Below are 22,500 nucleotides of genomic sequence, written 5' to 3' on the forward strand. Positions count from 1 at the left end.
AACCTGTGTAAACAGAGCGTGTATGACAGCCGAGTGAGTTGAAGGATGTGAGGATGGAGGATGTGAGGATGGAGGAGTGAGCGGAGTGAATCGGACAGGCTCCACAGAACCAGGAAGTGGAGGAGGAGGTGGTGGAGACAGAGGGTGGGGGTGGAGGAGGAGGGGGTGGAGGAGGAGGTGGGGGGAGGAGGAGAAGAAGAAGGGGGTGAGGAAACTACAGCACATGAGTCATTGGAGTGTGTAGTGCTGTGGCAGCGATGGATTTGATAGGGTTGCTTGCTCCACTTGCTCCACTTGACTACAACATATAGATTAATATTGCAGTTCTCAGAAACTATTCCACTTTCATTCATGGTTTCCGTGCACCGCTCGCTTCTTCTGGCTTATTCAGTACCAGCCTCTGTGTGTGTCCTCCATCTTACTCGTAACCTTTCATAGATAAATAATTAATAAATGAGTTAATGAATGAATGAAGGAAGGAAGGAAGAAAGGAAGGAAGGAATGAATGAATGAATGAATAAATGCATAAATAAATAATAACATTGATTTGGCTTTTCATTCTGTTCGCTTTTCTAATTTCTATGCTTCTGTCCAGTGGTTTCTGCTTTCCGTCTCTGACAGACAACAAAATGAATTTGCAGACTGCATTCATGGCCCGAGGCACACCGCAGTACAAGCTCCATTCACCATAAGATTAAACAGAAACGATTGAACTTCTTAGAAGAAATGAATCTTATTTCTGGCTTTGGGAGAGAGCGGTAGAGTATAACGGATGGGGCTTAGACGGCAGGGAGAAAGAAGGAGGAATCAAATCAGGCCGCTACCCCTCGGAGATTGAAGGATTTCAAAATATTTCGAGAGAATTTCCGAGAATTGCTGGTGCGCCGCCTGGCTGGCTATGTGCACACAAGCGTCTCATTAAAATGTTTCTAAACTTCAAGATGATGTCTGTTGTCAAGGTACTGATGGCGTCTGTTGGGCGTGTGTGTGGTACAAAGTGGTGTGTGTGCGTGCGTGTGTGTGTGTGTGCGTGCGTGTCTGTGTTTGCGTCTGTGCGTGTCTCTGTTTGTGTGTATGTGTGTGTGTGTGTGTGTGTGTGTGTGTGTGTTTTGGAGTGAAGCAGCGACAATAATAAACAGACACATCAACAGGACATATGAGTGTGTGTGTGTGTGTGAACAATGGGTAGGGCCATGACAGGCAGGCAGGCAAGGCGGCGCTGCAGCAGCTACAGAGGTGTCAGGGAGATATCCACACATTCACATAGCAGGTGTCAGCAGGAGACTGAAGACTCCACACTCCCTCCCACCCCACCCCGTCTCAGGAGACTCAGGAGAGCAGGAGACGTGTCAACACAACACACACGGAGATACAAATCCCCAACCGAGAGGCGTCAGGACGACGGGATGGAATAGAACATTAGTGGCAGAGGGAGCCAGCTTGTGTGTGTGTGTGTGTGTGTGTGTGTGTGTGTGTGTGTGTGTGTGTGTGTGTGTGTGTGTGTGTGTGTGTGTGTGTGTGTGTGTGTGTGTGTGCATCATAGAATTAACCTTGACATTCTTTGCCTCTCTGTATCAATGGCAAACCTGCTATGCGACACACACTTGGTGCCAGCCTTCATGCTGTGTGGAAGGGATTTGTACCAAAGGACAAAAAATGTGCCTTTCATCACATCCTAACCTCTAATGGAAAAGAGTTCTCAGTGCCTCTGCTCTGCTCTGTGATTTCTATTGATGCTGTCACTATACTTGGCCTTCGCTTTGTGGTCAAAAGTTTTAGCAAATTCAATAATCGGTAAATAATTAAGCAGTTTCCAGTAATTTCACAACACTTTCAGTTGTGGCATAAAAAGGAAAGGATTTTATGGGGAGAAAAAGTTTTAAAAATAAAATCACTCGTTCTTCTCACAGTAGAATGGCTCTGAGGAGACAGGCTGGGATGGAGATGGACTTACTGTGTCACCCTGGGGATCCACTAAAACACACTAGCGCTCAGTAGGTGTGGTAGAGAGAGAGAGAGAGAGAGAGAGAGAGAGAGAGGCAGAGGGACACAGAGACAGGCAGTGAGACAGAGAGAGAGAGAGAGGGAAGACAGACAGACAGAGAAGACGAAGCAGAGAAAAATGAGAGGCAGAGAGAGATGCAGAGCAAAACGAGAGGCAGAGGTAGAGAGATGGAGAGAAAAAAACAGAGGTAGAGAGAAAGAGCGTCTTCACCTATTGAAGCGGCGGAAAGCGTTTCCGTCCGTCTTCAGTAATTGACTCTCTCGGTGGCTTTACATCGTTGCTACAATTAGCGTTAATGCGGCTGGGCACACGGTCCAGAGTTAGCCTGGCATTCGCTCTATATTAGCGCTGAGCACCCCTGATTCCTACTGCCCTCATTGCCAAGAGCGGATGCATGCTGAATTAAAGGCAAGAGGTTTTTTTGTTGGTGGCCAAGTATGGGAGATAGGATAGGAGGGCAGGAGGAGGAGGAGGAGGGGTTGACTAGGGCGATTAAGTATATTTTACGACCTGGCGTGATTTTATTAGGCATTGCATCTTTTTTTTCCGAGGGGTTTATTCAGTTGTCTGTGTGCACCGTGTGAAGCTGTGAGAAAGAAAAACCCCAAACAAGTGGAGAGTGAGGATCGTTTTGGCGATGCCTGAGAAGTGTACTGTGTATTTGCTGGACTTGTCAGCCGCTGGCGGGACTCAGCTGAAAGGCAAAGCAAATAAAAAGTCAAGTGAACTGGTGGATGTAGCTGACATGCTCGCCTGCCTTGTGCTGCTGGCCATGGGCCAGAATAATGGATGGCCTGCAGAAGGATAGTAATAGAGAGAGAGAGAGAGAGAGAGAGAGAGAGAGAGAGAGAGACAGAGACAGAAACAGAGAGAGAGACAGAGATATAGACTGGGACACTGATAGAGAGAGAGAGAGAGAGAGAGAGAGAGAGAGAGAGAGAGAGCGAGAGCGAGAGCGAGAGCGAGAGAGAGAGAGAGAGAGAGAGAGAGAGAGAGAGAGAGAGAGACATGTGCAAACACCCCTACTTCCCTCCTCCCCACCCCATGACAGCACTGCAATAAGCACAGCACAGGCACTGTGGCCCGGATCCCAGAAGACATCACAACCGAAGCCCTCCCAGGCTACTCGGATGCTTACTACGGCACTTTCGCATTCTGCCCATTTGTCACTTGCACAAAGGGACCCACAGGAGGCGGATGACAAAACACTGGCCTGTGCAAGAGAGACGCAAAGCCGGCTGGTGTCAGCCTTTTTGATACCCTTTAGGTTAACAATCCACAATATGAATCCACGAAGGTCAGCGTGCCAGGAGGTGCCGGATGCGGTTACTTTGCATTGTATTGTATTACATTTAGTGTTGCGCACGCTTTTTTCCCCCAGAGTGACTTATGGTCATTTTAGGTACTGTACATCGACTGTTCCCCCTGGAACAATGTGGGGATAGATGCCTTGTTCAAGGGCACGGAATAGGTGCCTCGTTTATCCAGTGGAGGAGTACAGATTTTTCGCAATAGTTCTAGAATTTTACCAAACATTCTACAGGTTACATAGAACCTAGTGTAAGAAATCCCATCTTGTGTTTGTGACATCATAAAGAGAATTCAAAATGTTGCTGTAGTTCTACTCAAGTGTGTGATGGTAGTCCTCACTTCCAGCTTGAGGAGACCACACTCACATACACCTAACTGGCTTGGGATTCGAACCTGCAACCCTCCGATCCCAAGACTCCACAGCACATCAAGTATGCATGAATCAGGATGCAGTTGCCTAGCACCCATACTGCTTGCTCCAATTCCACCCAGTTACGATCTTTGAAAAAAAATGTCGGCACCACCCAGCAGCAGCCGCGGCCATAAACTTTGTTATTTACAGCTCCTTAATCAAAACGGCAAGACAAAAAGGATAAATCGTGTACCTTGGGGATCTTTTTCATAACGTCAAAAAATCTTTTGTGCTGTTCGTTTTTTCTTGTTTGAAAATATACGGGTGCGTTTACTACCACTCACTGCACACCGTAGCCGACCATGCGGCTGTGCCGTGTCAACGCTTTCTACATTATTCATGTAGCATAGACACCTCTCATTACTCATTGTGGATAAGTTTGGCAAAAGCCCTCGGTGGGAGAGATGAGCAGGGACAGGACTTCAGTGTCTGGGCTTAAGAGCTTTCCTCAACCGTGGGCTCAGTGGGACATAGATGATGTGTGGCATATCATTAAGTAATGGATCTTGTCTTGGAGCAAAATTGAACCGTGCACAGCACGCTGGCTTCTAATGAGACAGGGATTTTTTTTTGTTCTCCGCCCTTAAAAACCCACAATGAAGAAGAGGAAAACAGCAGTAGCTCTCATCCAAAACTTGTCTTTTACAGTTCCAAACCGTCACGCAGTCCTGCCAAGTAAATGTCAGAAATCTAGCACGCAAACATGAACGCAAGACCATGCAGCTGAAACACTAGCGGATGATGTCTTCACTAGAACTGAGAGAAATGTATTATTGCAAACCACCCAGCCACTGGAACTGCGGCTAAATGTATCAACACGGCCACCCAGCCGCTCAATATCTGTAGTAAAAAAAGGGGTGTGTTACTGTTAGCATTGATGAACAGCAGCGTGGCAGTGACAGGTGAGCCATACATTATGGCAGGCACTTGGTCTCCCGGACACGCAGATGAATCCAATGCCAATTTGCTGAGTCACTGAAACAAGGACAAAAGGGATCGAACGGACGGAACGCTGCCTGCGAGCCATTAAAGTAATCCATTTTGAATGGCAAGGACGCAACGACGGATGCTGCTCCAGTTCCCACCGCCATCGAAACGAGCTACTTTTGACATAGCCTATAACACAAATCCTACTCCAGGGAGCTGGGGGGGTGGTGCAGACAAAAGGGGTCAGTTGTCTCGGGCCCAGGAAGAGGGTGACCCAAAATGGGGTCCTTATTACATAGACTGTCTTGGATTGTGGAGGGGGTGGGACAGTTCCTGCCGCTGCCATCGCTATTCCATTGAGATGAGCTGCCACCAATAGGCTTTTGACACAGCTTACAACCCAAACCCTCTTCCTATCCTTAACCCATAGAGGTGCTATCATAGGCAACTCTAGAAGGGGGGGGGGGGGGGGCAGCTCCTGGCCCTTGTTGCTAAACAGTAGGTGTACTAAACAGTAAATGGTCAATATTATTTTTTACTTATACATCTAAATATAAAATACAATGTATGAAATAGAATATTGTATCTGTTGTTTTCATTAAATGTGCCCCCCTAAAAACACATAGGGCCAACCTCGGCCCCCCTGGCAATTTAGGTGCTATTGTCACTCCCTGTAATGGATTAGCAGCTCTGCTCGACGGGCAGCTCTTTTTGACACGACGCCACCATAGCTGCATGCCGCCGTAGCCGTGGAGCGTAGAACGCATATATAAATAAATGCCAGGTGCCACTTTGCTGTAGTCCATTAAATTAGAGACTGTTGCCTCAGCTGGACTTTGCCCATAATGATAATGAATTTATTAACCCCGTGGCCCCCATTTAAAGAGCCATCCCATCTCCCTCCATTTCCAAGTGTTGACAGTGTTGTGACGCCCACTGCACCTCCCAACACCAACACATGCACACACACAGACACATACATGCACGCACACAGACACATACACACACACACAAGCACACACACACACACACGCACACAGACACATACACACACACACAAGCACACACACACACCCTTCTCCCCAAACCACCCCCACCCCCCCCCCCCCCCCCCCCCACACACACACACACAGCCCCCTCAGTCTCCCGCCCCATCCCCCCACACGCATACGTCATGGAAGCCATTAAAACAGTTCCATACCTCATCCATCCCAAAGTAGCACTATCCCGGACCCGACCCGCCATATTCATTTCCCCACAAACAGGAAACCGCAAGCTATGTCTACACCGCATTCCACATTATTATGCAAATGACATTTCCCCAAATAATCAATATGTATGACAGTCGTCATAATTTTCAAGTCATCAGCCATTAGAGTACAATTAAAACGTTTTTGAATGAACCTTTCAATGATAACAGAATTTTTTAAAATAATAAAAAACCTAAAATTCCCAAAATGCTCTGTTCCACATTATTACGCAAAACAGTTTTTTAGTGTTATAATCCAAATTTCTTTCTTTTTTTCCCATTTACATCAATACTGTTGGCATTTGGTACCATCTAAATCAGTGTTTCCCAACCAGGGGTACGTGTACCACTAGAGGTACGTGAGCACACTGCAGGGGGTACTTGGAAAAAAATGTAATTTTAACAAATGTATGGTACTTAGTTACATTGGGATAGAGAAAGCAATATAGAACTTGACTTGGGGGGGTACTCGTCGCACAACGAAAATGCTTAGGGGGTACACAAGACAAAAAAGGTTGGGAACCCCTGGTCTAAATTACATTTCAATGTTCATAATTTGGTTATAAGCTGTAACTGGAATGCTGCATTTAACATTGAAGTCGATGGCAGGACATTGTATGGGAGTTATGGAAGCCCAGATATCCTTGATGCTTTGCTCTCAGCTGTTTTTGTTTGTTTGGTCTGGTGGCCCACACTTCACTCTTCGATATACCTGTAGATTTCCGTACCATGTTTAGGTGATTTGGTGGTTATGGGCATTCTAATTCACCAGACATAACATCCTATTCATTTTCAATGGGGTTTTATGTCTGGTGAGTAAGAATGTCGATACCACCAAAGCACCTAAATGTGGCATGGAAATCTACGGGTATATTGAATAGTGAAGTGTGGGTCACCAGATCAAACAAACAAAAACAGCTGAGAGCAAAGCATCAAGGATATCTGGGCTTCCATAACTCCCATACAACGCCCTGCCATTGACTTCAAGGTTAAATGTAGCATTTCAGTTACAGCTTATAACCAAGTTTTGAACATTGCAATGTAATTTAGAACGTACCAAATGCCAACAGTATTGATGTAAATGGGGAAAAAAGAAAGAAATTTGGATTGCAACACTACAAAACTGTTTTGCGTAATAAGTTGGAACAGAGCATTTTGGAAATGTTAAGTTTTTCATTATTTTAAAAAATACTGTTATCATTGGAAGGTTCATTCAAAAACTTTTTAATTGTACTCTAATGGCTGATGACTTGAAAATTATGATGACTGTCATACATATTGATTATTTGGGGAAATGTCATTTGTGTAATAATGTGGAAAGCGGTGTATGTATGAAGCAGAAAATTGAAGACAGACAATTTGAATGGGAAATGAACATTTACTAATGCCAAATCACGCACGCACACACGCACGCGCGCCCGCGTGCGCGCACGCACGCACGCACGCACACACACGCACGCACGCACACACACACACACACACACACACACACACACACACACACACACACTTTGATTACTTGCCCCGTCATGACGCATTCGTCAGGCACGGAAAAACAACTTCCTGGTCATGACAGGGGAAAATCTATCTCCACTTAGCATGTTTACCGTGCCATTGCTCTTGCCTGTGAGCCATAATAATGAAGATGCCTCGGGGCAGCAGAAGAGGAGAGAAGAGAAGAAGCTAGTGACGTGAATTCCCTGAATTCTTTATGAAGGTTGCATATTTTACTCTACTCAACAAAGCCCTGTTGCCAGACAGAAAAAAAGTTTGAAAATACAAAGAGGTTCTTGATTTACTGTATTGTTATCCTGGGAAAACCTATGCTGCTTGGCACAATCCTTCCGATCTGAAAGACAGCATGGATTTTGTCCCTGAGCGAAGGTTCCAGATTATTGGCTCCAATCAGAGAGTGGGGAGGGGTGTAAAGAAAGGTGACGACTGTGTTTGTTTAAATTGATAAAATTGACACGATTGGCTATGGGCTACGTATACTGTATGCCAAATGACACATTCGTACCTCCCAATAAACGGTCGTAGGCAATCATTAACCACTCCTTTCCTCCGAGAGTATGTGAAAATACAGTTGTTAGAAGTATGATTTTAATGCAATATGAAAAAGGAAGTACAGAGGCTTGGTCTGGGCCTGGGCCCGGTAGGTCCGTACAGCAATCCATCCTTGCGTATTGTAGTACACTACCCACTCAGGGGTGCGCTTCTCTACAACATCGTTGCTAACTAACTTAGCAACTTACTTGGTTGCAATGCTATTTCCCATTGGAAAACCTAGTAAGTTGCTGACTGGCTTTCGAAAAACTGGGTCCAGGTCAGGAGCAAACCGAAATGTGACTTGCACATATACATACACAAGGCCTTGTGGTTGCGTGCCGTGCTTTTGTGGGGTGGGATGGGACACACATGGGACATGCGGACAGCCACTGTAGTAGCCAGACACCACCATACCGTTCTGCTGTCTGGCTGCAGGCTTGTGTGTAGGGGAAGGCTACCTCTGTCATCTGAGGGTCATTGGTGTGCTTTTAGCGTAGCGTAGCACATCTGTTTTCTCATCACTGGGCTGGGGTTGTTGTAGCCCGCACACACGCACACGCACGAACACACGCACGCATGCACGCACACAATCTCTGCAGACACACACACACACATACAATCTCTGTACACACCCACACACACACACACAATCTCTGCAGACACACACACACCGCAACCAACCCCCTCCCCCCCCCCCCCCCCTGCCGCATCCCTTGGCCCCTGGCCCCGTGGGAGATTATTCACGCTCCTCTAAATGACAAATTCAACTTCAAACAGGAGGCCCATTATCCCACCGTCCTGCCCTCCCGACACCACGCCACGCCACCCACACTAAGTGATGGGTACCGCAGCGTTAAAACCAACCCACCAACTGTGCTCATCACTCTTGAAGTGACCATGACCCGCAACCTGTCTCCAACTCCGCTTCACTTATAATGACTCTTACAGGTTGGCCTACTACGCACACACACACACACACACACACACACACACACACACACACACACACACACACACACACACACACACACACACACACACACACACACGTACTGTACACACGCACACACATGCACACACACGTGCTCGCACACACACACACACACACACACACATTGACATTACATTTATGCCCCGTGTTAACAGTCGGAGATACCTGACGAAGACCTTGCAGGTCGAAACATTTTGTGCCATTTTTTTATTGAATAAATCACGGCAAGGAAGCTTCTGCGATGTGCGGCTATTTCTCCTTTTTCCTTATGCGTTGTTTTACAATTGTTTTTTTGGGGGGTGTGAGAGCACACCTCAGACTTTTCAACATGTGCTCATGGCCGACCACGGATTAACCTTTTGGCCCCTCCAGTCTACAGCGCACGCTGTAACAATGTGTTTATTTCTCCTGCATGGACTACAGCAGCGAGGGGAGAAATAAACAGCTTAATGTACCTACCATGCATGCAGGCAACAGAGCAGATGACAGTTAGGCAGACAGGGGGCAAAATTTCCACTCACGAACTGCACGGTCCACGATGTAGGGAACAAACTTACTAGTATAGTATATATGTCACTCATAGCCTATGTGGTGCACTCGAACATGAACATTTTCAAATTCCATGATTTATTAAGGAATGCTTCTTGAGATGACCCATCTCTATATCAAGGGGGATGCTGACGGAGGAGTTGGAGAGGCGGGGTCGCAAAAATTTCCTAGGTTCCAAAAGGTGGTCCTCCCAGCAGAAAAAAAATTGGAAACCACTGATTAATTTCTAATGGCAACTCCTCTACTAGTAATGACGCAGATATCCTCCCCTGAGGCTGATCACTGGAGCACGTCCCGAAATGTTCACTTGCGAACTACGGTACGTAGTGTGTGGAATTCGTAGTGAACAAAGCAACGTGACTCCTGCTAATGCATTAGCATGCTAAGTAAGGCCTCTGATGATGACATAGTACACCGGCCCGACTTTGACATCTAATTAGCACTGCAGATGGGTCTCCGCCGGGGAGAGACGGTGGACACACATACGCGCGCTTGCACACAGACACACACAGACACACACACAGTAAGACGCGCACATACACACAGACAGACAGACAGACAGACAGACAGACAGACAGACAGGCACACACACACACACACACACACACACACACACACACACACACACACACACACACACACACACACACACACACACACACACACAGTAAGGGAGTTAGGGAGTTAGAGAGGGAGCGAGGGAGCGAGGGAGGGTGGGCGGGTGGGAGGGAGAGAGAGAGGCCCATGCATGCAGGCCATGCTGATGAGGATGACTGTTGCAAGACCACACATCTCGAAAGGCCAGCCCTTTATGGGCCATAAAAAAGCCAACAGAAGCAGAGGAGAGACAGCTCAAACAGGAGCGGAGCGGAGCAGGGTGGGGTGCTGTGTGTGTGTGCGTGCGTGTGAGTGTGCGTGTGTTTGTGTGTGTGTGTGTGTGTACTGTGAGTGTGTGTATGTGTTTGTGTGTGCGCGTGCGTGCGTGCGTGCGTGCGTGCGTGCGTGTGTTTGTGTGTGTGTGTGTTTGTGTGTGTGTGTGTGTGCGCGTGCACGTCTGTGTGTTCTCGCGCACCACAAGACAGGCCCACTCCGGACCACTGGGACAGGTCGTAAAAAGACGATCAGAGGCCGGCAAAGTCATCCCTGAAGATTGGGCGGTCCTTTCTGCAGTAAATACCTTTTCTTCTTTTCTTTTTTTTCTGCTTTTGGGAAGAATGTGGAGAGGAGGCATATTTCTGCAGCATGACAAGAGGGTCTGCCTCTCAGGCCGCAAAACTGAACAGCAGATTTAAGTGAATATGTAAGACATGGTCACTGTTAAGACAATCAAGACGTCCACAAAAGGATGAAGTAGTACAATGGCTAAGACAGAGGTCTACCTCATGATTAAAGGGGGAAAACTACTTTTCTACTTACACAATCTGAAGTGAATTGTTGCCATCCTCATTTAATCCATGATTTATTTTTACTGTGAATATATTAATGACATTATTGACGATTATTGAAAATAATCTCACAATGCGCCGATCTACATACTTTTTTTTCGTTTGTTCCTATGAAGGGTGGGGAAAAATATGATTACTTTGACTTAATTAATGACAATATCAGGCCTAATTATCTCATAAAATAATGCCACAATACTCCGATCTAGGTTAATAGAGGTTTGTTTTCTTGTTTGTTTGTTCATATGAATGTGTGAGAAAATAAAATAGTGCCTCTGATGTCAACTTGGTGAGTCATAGTGAAGGGCATGGAGCTGCCATCTGCATTGCTGTCATAATTATGAATTTGTCACAGCGGATTAGAGATGGCCAGCCCGAGGAAGAAGAGGAAGAAGAAAGAGAAGGAGATGGAAATGTAGGTACGCTAAGAAGAAAATAAGTAATGAAAAGGCTGTCTAAATAGTAAACAGCTGTAGGGAACACTTGTAATTAAAAACATTTTCATTTTAGTACATGTATATTCATTTGGAAAAATTCTTTCATCTCAAACCTTTTCCAGAAATACCCTGAGTCTTTTTGACAAGACGGAAGGGAAAAAAGGGAGGCGTTTCCCCTTGAATTGTCTTCCAGAGATTTTTTTTTCACAAGCATGCTAAAATTACGTAAACCGCAACTGAGGGAAGGAATTCCTAAACATATTAATTTACATAACAAATATGATGCCAAATGCAAATCCATGAAATGTGCCATAGCGGGAGCCTGTTACGCAACATGGAACACATTGGAACAGTGCTTGTTTGTTTCACACGCTCGGCCTTCCCCTACAGACTCCTCAACTATGACAGAGCAAAAAATGGTCTGCTAAAATTACCAGAGGAAAAAAATAAAAGGGGGTGGCCACACAAACGGATGAATCAGACCAGGCCTCGATCTGAACAAGAGCCAACCAAATAATAATGACCATGAACGAGCCCCCAAAGACAAAAGACATCAGCGACGTAACGGCCATGGGAATGGCCTCAATAAACGACTAGCTATCCGCAGTGGGGATGATTCTCCTCCCCAGTCAAGCTGTCATCTTAAAGGCAAGTGGGCGTGTAAATTACATGCCGTCTCTGTCCACCATGCTGACGTATAATTATAAAGGACAGTGCCGGCATCTCTGCCCAGGGATGGCAATTACTCATAATAACTAACTTGAAGGAGCTGATGTAACCATTATACCAGTGATGCCATAAGCAGAGGGCTTAAACCAGTGCCTACTTCTGCCTGATACACAGTTGACCAACAAGGATGTTTCCAAGAAGACAAACGCACACCAAAACAAGACATTATAAATGTAGTACGCAACATGACTGAGCACACATCTATACAGTTACAGTTTGTTCTATAAGAAGATTTTTTTTCTCTTCTCCCCAGCTCAATATATGAATGAATGAATGAATGAATGAATGAATGAATGAATGAATGAATGAATGAATGAATGAATGAAAAATCTGGTCCAAGAAAAGGGTTTAATTATGTCGGCTTGGCCAGGGCGTCGGTTCCAATCAATAGAACCATCAGGGTAGAAATGTATACAGAGAACGGCAATGCATTATTACCCAAGGTTTCACGGCTGCACCGGGATACAGACCTGTAGCTGACCTTAATAACTTTGACGCTTTTTCATCCAAAGGTTTCCAAGTGTGTGTTACTGCGGATTAAAATTTGGCAAAAAAAATAAACATTTCTGAGGGGAAATTATATGAAATGCAGCTTTCTGTGTTTACCTCAGATGAGGGGGAAATAAATAACATCCCCAAGAAACGGCTTAAGAGCTTTAGGGGAAATAACCGAGCCAATGTAGCTTTGCGGGGGCGCGACTCATCTTCAAAAGCCACTCTTGAGCACAGCAGATACGTACCTTCAGTGACAGACAAATTATAGAGGGATATTTGTGGTCTGTTTAATAAGGTGGTACCTTCAGGACCACAACAGCTTAGAAAGAAGTTTAGTAACACACATCACCTCTTGAATTAGTCTCACCACCTGACAGCCATGAAATGTTCTTCAACATGAAATGTTTAACAGTTAATTTTAAACTGCCCTTCGTTAATCTGTGTATGTATGTCTTCAAAATGGATCAAATCCAACTAGACTTTGTGCTGATTGAAGATTAATGATGTTGCAACATTGAAGAACATTCACAATTTTAATGTCAAAAATGTTGGAGCAGTTGGACTGCTTTAGGGTCTAAATTTGAAACTGAAAGACATTTCTCTTGAAACTGAATGACATTTCTCATATTCTACCTCTACAACACTTCCCACTACACAACCGCTACTGAAGTACATTAGAGAAGCAGCAGGATGTTGCTGTGCCCCACCGGACAATACATGTCCAAGGGAGACCCGGGCTTGAGTCTGGTCTGGGTCATTTCCTAACCCTACCCCCATCTCTCTCTTCCACTTACCTCCTGTCACCACCTTCACTGTATCGATCGCAATAAAGGCAAGTTAGGAGGAGCAGCAGAAGTCTGAGGTAATCACACCTCTGGGGCCTCCGGTGGCCCAGGGACACCCCTGGAAGCCCCATGCACTGTATGCCCCAGCAGCAGCACCCTGGAGCCTGGCCTCTGGTGGCCCATGGGCAGCCGTGTAAGCCCCATACCCCTTGCCTCAGCCTCTGGAAGAACATGGACACAAGTATGCTTTCGAGAAACGCAGCCCTGATGGCTATTGCTATGGCCACCCATGCAAGCCCCTGCTCAGTGTCCTGCACCACAGCCTGGTGCCTGCTCCTCAACCTGTGTGCAGTGGAAGCCCATGGAAGCCCCATGCGTGCCCCTACTGTATGCCCCACCAGCAGCACCAGCAGCAGCAGCAGCTGCAGATGACAGCAATCAACATCCATTCATTACAGCCAGTGACTAATCCCAGCAGCGTGACGAAGCCAGCAGCCTTCCAACTGCATGACGGTGGCGATGAGCAATGCGCAACCACCGCGTGCTTGTGCCGCTGTGCTTCAGCCCACCGGGAGGCTGGAGATGATGTTATATCATAGACGCTCCGATGGAAACAGAAGGAGGAAGAAAAAAACAGAAAAAAGGAATTAAGAGGAAAAAAAATGACAAAAAGTGAACTAATGGGAGGGTGGGTGGAAGCAAGGGATACCCCCATGGGTGCAGTATTCAACGCCTACTCATGTTGAAATGCGTAACTGAATGGAGAACATGGAGAGGATGGCGTATACTGTAGTAGGCCTACCTCACCTGTCAGACTCATCGCGGGAGTCCCACAGGTGTATGGGGAGATAAGTGTGAAAGCAAAGGGCTTCCAGGGGAGACGAGGGGTACAGGGGGTACGAGTCACTGTCATCTGCGCTGCTTGAGTCTCATTTTCACCCTGTTGGGGAGCAAATGATTCATACTAGAGCTGCGATGACAGCTACCCCACTGGGGGGTCTTTACCCCCCCCCTCCGCCCCTTCAAGAGGAAGTGAAGAAGTGCCAACCACACGCAATGGCAACTCTTTCAAAAAAAGAAGCGCAAGATTAAGAAAAAGTCATACAATATCTTTATCTATGGAGAAACGATGAAGGACTTTTGAAGCTCATATATAGGGCTTATCATTGCTGAAATTACCAAGAAGGAGAAACTTAACTTTACTGATGAAAGCTGGAGAGAGCCTCACAAGAGGAGATGACAACACAAGCAGAGAAAATGACACTGATACGCAGCGAAGCCAAACAGCTGCACCCAGCTAGCCCTCGCTCTCAGGACTCGAGTCTGTACTCTACAGTATGTATAGCACACCACTGTGTTGTACTCTACGTGCGTAGCCAAGCCGCCATATTGCCCTTGATGGCTGCCAAATGACAGTGTGACCCCTGCAGGAAGGCAGGCTCTCCGGTCCTCGCTTTGCACCATGTGGCTTTCTCCCACACACAGTAACTGTTGCAGTGTTAGCTCGATACTTTTCTGAGCATATATGGTCCCACTTGATTTTAGTGTTAAATTGCAATATTTTTGAGTGTTGACACTGCAAAGCCATACATGCTCTAGAATAGTGTGATATATAACTCCCTAAGTGTTAATGCAACACTCAAAGAGTTAAATTTAACACTAAATCGAGTGGGACCATATTATATGCTCAGGACAGTGTTGAATGAACACTGCAATTTTTACTGTGTGCATGTTCGCCTCATTTGTGACATTTCGCTGGCTAAGCTTTTGCGTCCACACAACCAGGGTCAGAGTCCCTATCACGTTCTCCTCTGGGCTTCCTGGCCGGACAGCTGAACTGCTCTCTCGGCGTATTGATTGGAGACTGAGATTACCAAAGCCACTGATCACATTTCCATTTCAGGCCTGGACAATTGATCACGTAGCTCAAAAAAGGCAAGAGCTTTTAGTGCTGTCCTCCTGCCGCCGCAGCAGTAGCTAGCCAGCAAGGCAGACCTTGATTCATCTAATGCATGTGTATACATCTTAAAAAGAAAATCAAGTTTATACACACACACATGCACACACGCACACGCACACGCACGCACACACACACACACAAACACACACATGCACACACTAAACTCTCGTCATCTCAACAAGCGCCTGGGATTGCGTGTAGCATACACATCAAACAGGTAAAAGGAACATGGAACGAACAACCTCATTTGCATTAAGTAGGCCAAGTAGGAAGTACAGTCAACGCTGAAGTACAGTACATGCAGTGGTTCCCACAGAAATTTTGGAAACTATGGGGGCAGCCGGGATTTTTTTTGTCCAGGGGGGGGGGGGGGGGGGGATCTTTTCACGGGCCTTTTTTTGGGGGGGGGGGGGGGGTGTTATTCACGCAGTGTAAATGCAAAATGGCAAAACAATGACTACAGTATGACATTGGCGCATGGAGAAACTATAGGCCTACGCCTACATTTCAGCCATTTATATTTTGAGAAATAAGGCTACATAATACACATGCAGGGGTCTATGTAATGAAAAAAATAATAAAACAAAATAGGAGCAGAGATAAGAATTTAAGATTGCTGTGAAATTGTTAACGCATAAACAAAAAGGGTCTAAGAGGGTCATTTCTATATGCAGCCCGATGTGTCCTCTGCCTTGTCAATGAAGGCCTGTCACCTAACTCATTACAACTGTAAAACAAAGCCTGGGGAGTGTTAGTAAACTCATCCCAACTGTCCCTTCTCGGAAGGTTTTTTTTTTTATTGCTCCCAAACCCAAGTTAACTACAACAACTTGACAAGGCTTTTGATCCCTCTCTCTTTCAAGCACTTGTGGTTTTCTCTATAGGATGAAATCGCTTTTAACAAACACGGAAATCGTAAAAAATAAATAAAAAAAAGTTTAAAAAAAAAAAAAGTTTAAAAAAAAAAATTTTTTTTTTTTTTTTTTTTTACATTTTCGGAAACTATGGCGGCCAAATTTAAACTATGGCGGGCCGCCATAGTTTCCTCAATGTATGGGAAACACTGACATGTATATCTGAAGTATGGAGATATACATGTTCCCATTAAAGTCTACCAGTACTGTTGGCAATTGATGATAGCCACATTCATTGCCATCACTGAGCACTAGGTCTGTAACGATATTGTATCGAACCGTGAAATTGCAACAGGCAGTCACAATACTGTATCACGGTGCAAGAAGACAGTATCGTGATCCAACCTTTCAAGGTTCCGTTACCCTTCAGTCCAGAAATCAACTACATGATTTCAAATCATCACAGTTTTTAACTTCAAAAAATATATTAGTAGCATCTTGTGACTTATTCTACCTATAAACTATCAGGGTAATCTGGACCCTGAGTCTGTTCAATGACGTTTATAATATATCATAGTCAAACTGAGGGGTGTATGAAACCGTAAGTAAAAGACCAAACCGAATCGTCAGTGGATCGTTAAAGCCCTGCTGAGCACCCCATTATTCTGACAAAGTCCACACAGTTTAGTACATCAGTAGTTTAGAAGTTTGGTTGGAGAGGGGGATGGTTCGTGAAATTGTACAATCCGGCCACTCAATTGTGCTTGAGTATCCAAGGTTAAAGTCACTACCGTGAACAGAGCCTTTGGTCTACAGTGCAGGTTCATCAAATTTAAATATGCTCCAAATTTTGAGTAATCTTCAAAGGGGCGTGAAAGCTTCTGTCCCGAGGGGGGAGAGTTCATATTCATTTTTTAAAACCTGAAGTTTAAGGACAGGGCAGGGCAGGGCAGGGCAGGGCAGGGCAGGACAGGGCAGGACAGGACAGTTCTTTGAAAAAAATCTACTTACAGCATACAGAACGCATGGCCAATTGGTTTAACAAACACACACACACACACACACACACACACACACACACACACACACACACACACACACACACACACACACACACACACACACACACACACACACACACACACACACATTCACACAGCCTACACACACACACACAAAGAGTACTGTATCTCTCAGCATGGGACAAGAAGGGGAAGGTAAAAAGGGCACGAGCATCAGCAGGGAGGACCTGGAGACACTGTGGGAGAGATGGAGAGAGATGGAGAGAGATGGAGAGAGATGGAGAGAGATGGAGAGAGATGGGGAGAGGTGGAGAGAGATGGAGAGAGAGGAGGAGAGGTGGAGAGAGATGGAGAGAGATGGGGAGAGGTGGAGGGAGATGGAGAGAGGTGGAGAGAGATGGGGAGAGGTAAAGAGAGATGGAGAGGGATAGAGAGAGATGGGGAGAGACGGGGAGAGATTGGGAGAGGTAAAGAGAGATGGAGAGGGATGGAGAGAGACGGGGAGAGACGGGGAGAGATGGGGAGAGGTAAAGAGAGATAGAGAGGGATGGAGAGAGATGGGGAGGGATGGAGAGAGATGGGGAGAGATGGAGAGAGATGGATAGAGATGGAGAGAGTTGGAGAGAGATGGGGGGAGATAGGGACAGAGGTGGAGAGAGATGGAGAGACGTAGAGAGAGGTGGAGAGATGGGGAGAGGGATGGAGAGGGATGGAGAGGGATGGGGAGAGATGGAGAGAGATGGGGAGAGATGGAGAGAGATGGAGAGAGATGGAGAGAGGTGAAGAGACGTAGAGAGAGGTGGGGAGAGGTGGAGAGGAATGGGGAGAGGTGGAGAGGGATGGAGAGGGACGGAGAGGGGGGAGAGATGGAGAGAGATGGAGAGAGAGTCTTGGAAAGGGAGGAGTGAGGCGTGCGAGGCCCACAGTGAGAGTCTGGCAGGTCTCCAGACATTATGATGCTCGCTGTAGCAGCAATAGCAGCATCATCACCACCATACCATACCATACCAGCAGCTCTCAAAGTCACAGTGGAGGAGAGAGAGGAGAGAGGAGAGAGGAGAGAGGAGAGAGGAGAGAGGAGAGAGGAGAGAGGAGAGCGGAGAGCAGAGAGCAGTGAGGGAGGTGTGGTGCGCTGCGGTGCGGTGCAGTGAACAGGCAGATAGCATTACCAGGATAGTCTTTCTGTGTAGCCCGTAAGGATGGTGTGTGTCTGTAAATATGTCTGAGAGAGGTTTTGTGTGTGTGTGTGTGCGCGTGTGTGTGTGTGTGTGTGTGTGTGCGTGTGTGTGTGCGCGTGCGTGTGCACCTAAGGAGGAGAATCAATTAGTCCGTAGCAGGCCGTGACCTTCAAATGGAAAGGAGGAGGAAGTCTCTCCTCTCCTCTCCTCTCCTCTCCTCTCCTCTCCTCTCCTCTCCTCTCCTCTCCTCACCACAGCATTTTTTTGTTTGAGGAAATCTAACATTATCAGATATCGATTCCCGGCATTTTAATGTGCCTGGGGTTGCATCACTACACTAGTGAGAGAGTGAGAGAGTGAGTGAGTGAGTGAGTGAGTGAGTGAGTGAGTGAGTGAGTGAGTGAGTGAGTGAGTGAGTGAGTGAGTGAGTGAGTGAGTGAGTGAGTGAGTGAGAGAGAGAGAGAGAGAGAGAGAGAGAGAGAGAGAGAGAGAGAGAGAAAGAGAGCTTGCAAAAGTCTTCATCTCTCCCACCTCTTAGCGTGTTTTACTCCCTCCAGTTAAGCCAAGCCAAAGCTTCATTAAAGAGGGCTTAAATAGTTTAAATAACAAAACCAGTGTTGTAGCAGCTTTCAATGTGAGGGGCTGAACGGTGTAACTGTCAACTGTGGTTACAAAAGCGTGAGGGTGTGTGGTGGGGTGAGCAGAGACGCTGTCACTCGTACACACCCAGTCAGGTAAGCCAGTGATACCTCTAAACATTAGTCACAGCAACTTGCTCAACGCTCGACAAGATACAACACGTCTGCTTAGAGACAGAACGCTCAGAAGTCAACCCAAAAAGTGTTGCCTTGCCTGCCTCACCACATTCCGTGTTCCGACTTACCGAAGAAATCTGAATAAACCCATGCAGCTCAGACGTATAAATCATTCATATTTTTAACACCCTTTAAGCTAGCGTATCCCTTAATGCCCTGTCTACAATCACTATGAAACTGTTTTGATTATACTGTACAGTATACCTTCTTAAGTTTCTGTTAGGGAAAGCCCATATGATGTCTCCTTGTTTTTATTATTTATTTATTTTATTAATAGCAGTACCTTTGACTGAATTGATATAAATAAATAAAGAGGATTAAGTTGAAAAATAGAGACCACCAAGCACTGTGAACAAGGCAGCATACCTGCAATACTAACAACAAGACAAAAATCAATGACCTCATGTGTATGGCCACAGGACCGGCATGCTAACAAGTTAGCAGTAACCAAGGGAGCAAAGCACGGGTACTTACGTGGTAGTTTTGGAATCGGAATTTCATTTGATTCCACTGTAGTGTGAGGATAATAAGTCGAATGTTTATTCGTTCCAAGTCTGGGAGTTGTAGGAGTGTCTGGTTTTACAGTTTGTGTGGTGCGCAACACAACTGTCGAGGTTGGGCTGTACGGGGTCACTCGCGGTGAGGGGGGGTCAAAGGGTCCTTCAGTCGACCTGCCCTCCACAAACACCTCGGGCCTCCCAGACGTGGTAGAGTTCGCGTTGGGAGGCGAGGACGTGCTATTAGGTGGACGCGCCGACGACGACAAGGGAAGCCCCAGCGTGGGGTCGGCGCTGATAATGATCGGGTCTTGCCCGATGCGTTTGGGGTCCAGGTGTGTATTGGGTGGCTCGTACTCGAAGATCTTGTCCACGAAGACCCACTTGAGGCCGGCCGTGCACAGGGCCAGGCTGAGCAGGCAGGCGATGATGGGCAGGATGCAGATCTTCTCCGAGTGCAGGCAGCCGCGCACCTGCTCCGCCTCTAGGCAGATGCAGCAGGAACCGGCCAGCATGGCCAGACCCAGGGCCCCTCGCTCGTCGCCATCGCCATCCTCTCCCCCTTCCCCCTCCACGGAGTCCGCGTCGTGCTCACCATCTCCGTCTCCGATCTCGTCCTCCTTGGCTCCTGCCGCTGCCTCCTCCTCCTCCTCCCCCTCCACCTCCGTCTCCTGGGGGGCTTCTGCTGGGATGGTGCTCGGGGCCTCGGTGGTGGTGGTGGTGGTGGGCGACGCGACCAGCCCGACACAGGAGTCCTCCACTCCTTCTGTCATTCTACTTTCTCCTGCCCACCCCCCTCAAACTCTCTCCTCCGTCGCCCCCTCACACCTCTTTTTATTTTTCTTCTTGTCCTTCCCCTCTTTCCGTCCGTCTCTCTCTCTCTCCTTCAGTGAATCCTCTTTTTTTTTTTGGTTGTTTCCTGTCTGTTGCCGGGGCGCAGACAATGCTGGGAAGTCTGGCTGGATGCCTGCGCTGTATAGCTCAGAGTGCTGCCCTGCAGTGGTGGGCAGTGACGGAGCTTGTAAAGTGGGTTTCCATTATCAGATCACACACCAGCAGCAGGGGCGGGACAACAAAGCCGCTTCTTCCCACTGTGCTTCACTCAAGGCAGTCAGTCAGCCAGTCAGTCAGAGGGGGGTAAACCTTGTTAACCAGTTGTCTGCAGCGTGAGCGGGACCCCCCGTTAAAATTCACGAGGTGAAAGAAACAAGGTTTTTCTTCTTTTTTTTCCCCACCTCTATTCTTGTCTTGTATTTTTTTTTTAAGTCCACTTGTGGGGTCTGGATCAAGGCATTCTTTTACTGCGTCCACAGAAAAACCACAGCCCCAAAAACAGCAACAAACGCCAAAGTCTCTCACGCATTCATTCATCCATTCACTCATTCACAAAAGTCTACAAAAATAAGTGCATCAATACCAGACAGATGGAGGTGCCAGGGCGTCCCAAGTGAGTAAACAGAAGCTTGCAATTCTTCTTCCTCCTCGTGTTCTCTCAGCTTTCTCTTACATTTCCAGCCTGTTCTTCCACATCCTCCCACGTCCTCCTCCCTTCTTCCTTTATCCCTCCTCCTCCTCCTCCTCCTCCTCCTCCTCCTCCTCTCTTCTTTATTTATACGCGAAGGGTCCCAAAGCAAGCGTTGTGGGTCCTCACCAGTCAACTCACCTGAGCTCAGCTGACTGGCTGCAGTGTTGCAGTGAGTGCTGGCACTGGTGGTAGTGGTAGTGGTGGTGGTGATGGTGGTGGTGTTGATGGTGGTAGTGGTGGTGGTGGGTATCCGAGGCAGAGGCAGAGGCAGGCGGAGAGTGCTGAGGCGCTGGCTGCGACAGCTGGGACAGAAGGGACATGCTGTCACACACGGCTAGCTGAGCACCAGAGACCGGAGACCGGAGACCGGAACTGCCCCGAAGCTGGAGCTGAGGCTGGAGCTGGATCAAAACCACCGGCAGCAACAACAGCAACAGCAGCAGGTGCCTGTGTTTCTTCTTTTTCTCTTTCTCCTCCTCCTCCTCCTACAGTTGTTCTTCCTCTTCTTTTTTATTCTTCTTCTTCTTCCTCCTTCTCTTCTCTTCCTCCTCCTCCTCTTCTTTGCCTCGGAGCTGGCACCAGGCAGCCGACAGCGGACAGGGAAGGAAGCGAAGGGAGCGACCCACTCAGAAGTGGAGGTGAGGCTGTGAGCATGTACACACACGTGTGCACACGCGCACACACACACACACTCGCACTCACACAACACAAATACGGAAGGAAGAAGGATAGGGCTGGGAATGGGGAAGGGATACTCCCACTATCTCTTTACTCATAACCCCTCCTCTCTCTCTTTCTCTCTCTCTCTCTCTCTCTCTCTTTCCCTCTCTTTCCCTCTCTCTCTCTCTCTCTCTCATTCGCCTTCTTCTTCTTGCCTGTCCCGTTCCAAGCTCTCTCTTACTTTGCTCTCCTCGTCTTTCAGGTCTCTCTCTCTCCCTCTCTCTATCTCAGTTTCTCTCCTTTCCTCCGTCTTTCTCTCCCTCCCTCCCCGGTATGTCACTCCCTCTCCCACTGCAACACAAAGCGAGCGAGCCAGGCGAGTCCGTACTTGATCCAATTAAGGGGAGAGGCAACGAATCAAAGGCAAGCAGACAGACGGTCTGAGGCTTGCCCTCATATTCTCTCTCTCTCTCTCTCTTCCTGTTCTCTCCCTCTCTACCTCTATCTCTCCCTCTCTCTCTTCATGCTCTCTCTCTCTCTACCTTCTCTCTCTCTCTCTCTCTCCCTCTCTCTCTCTCTCTCTCCATGCTCTCTCTCTCTACCTTCTC

General features: G+C 47.2%; 1 protein-coding gene across 2 annotated transcripts in view; it reads right to left on the minus strand.

The window, feature by feature from the left end:
* Positions 1-22,500, minus strand: part of nrg1 (neuregulin 1) — a 92,391-nt gene that overhangs the window by 43,820 nt on the left and 26,071 nt on the right. Inside the window, exon 1 of one of the 2 annotated variants that reach the window (XM_063210439.1) lies at positions 19,685-22,398. The exons of the other annotated variant lie outside the window; for it this stretch is intronic. Within the exon in view, the coding sequence (XP_063066509.1) occupies positions 19,685-20,480 (796 nt within the window). The 5' untranslated portion in view covers positions 20,481-22,398. Of the gene's footprint in view, positions 1-19,684; positions 22,399-22,500 lie in introns of those variants that run through there. 2 annotated transcript variants of the gene reach the window in all.

This window comes from Engraulis encrasicolus, chromosome 11 (genome assembly GCF_034702125.1).
Source record: "Engraulis encrasicolus isolate BLACKSEA-1 chromosome 11, IST_EnEncr_1.0, whole genome shotgun sequence".
Taxonomy (NCBI): Eukaryota; Metazoa; Chordata; class Actinopteri; order Clupeiformes; family Engraulidae; genus Engraulis; species Engraulis encrasicolus.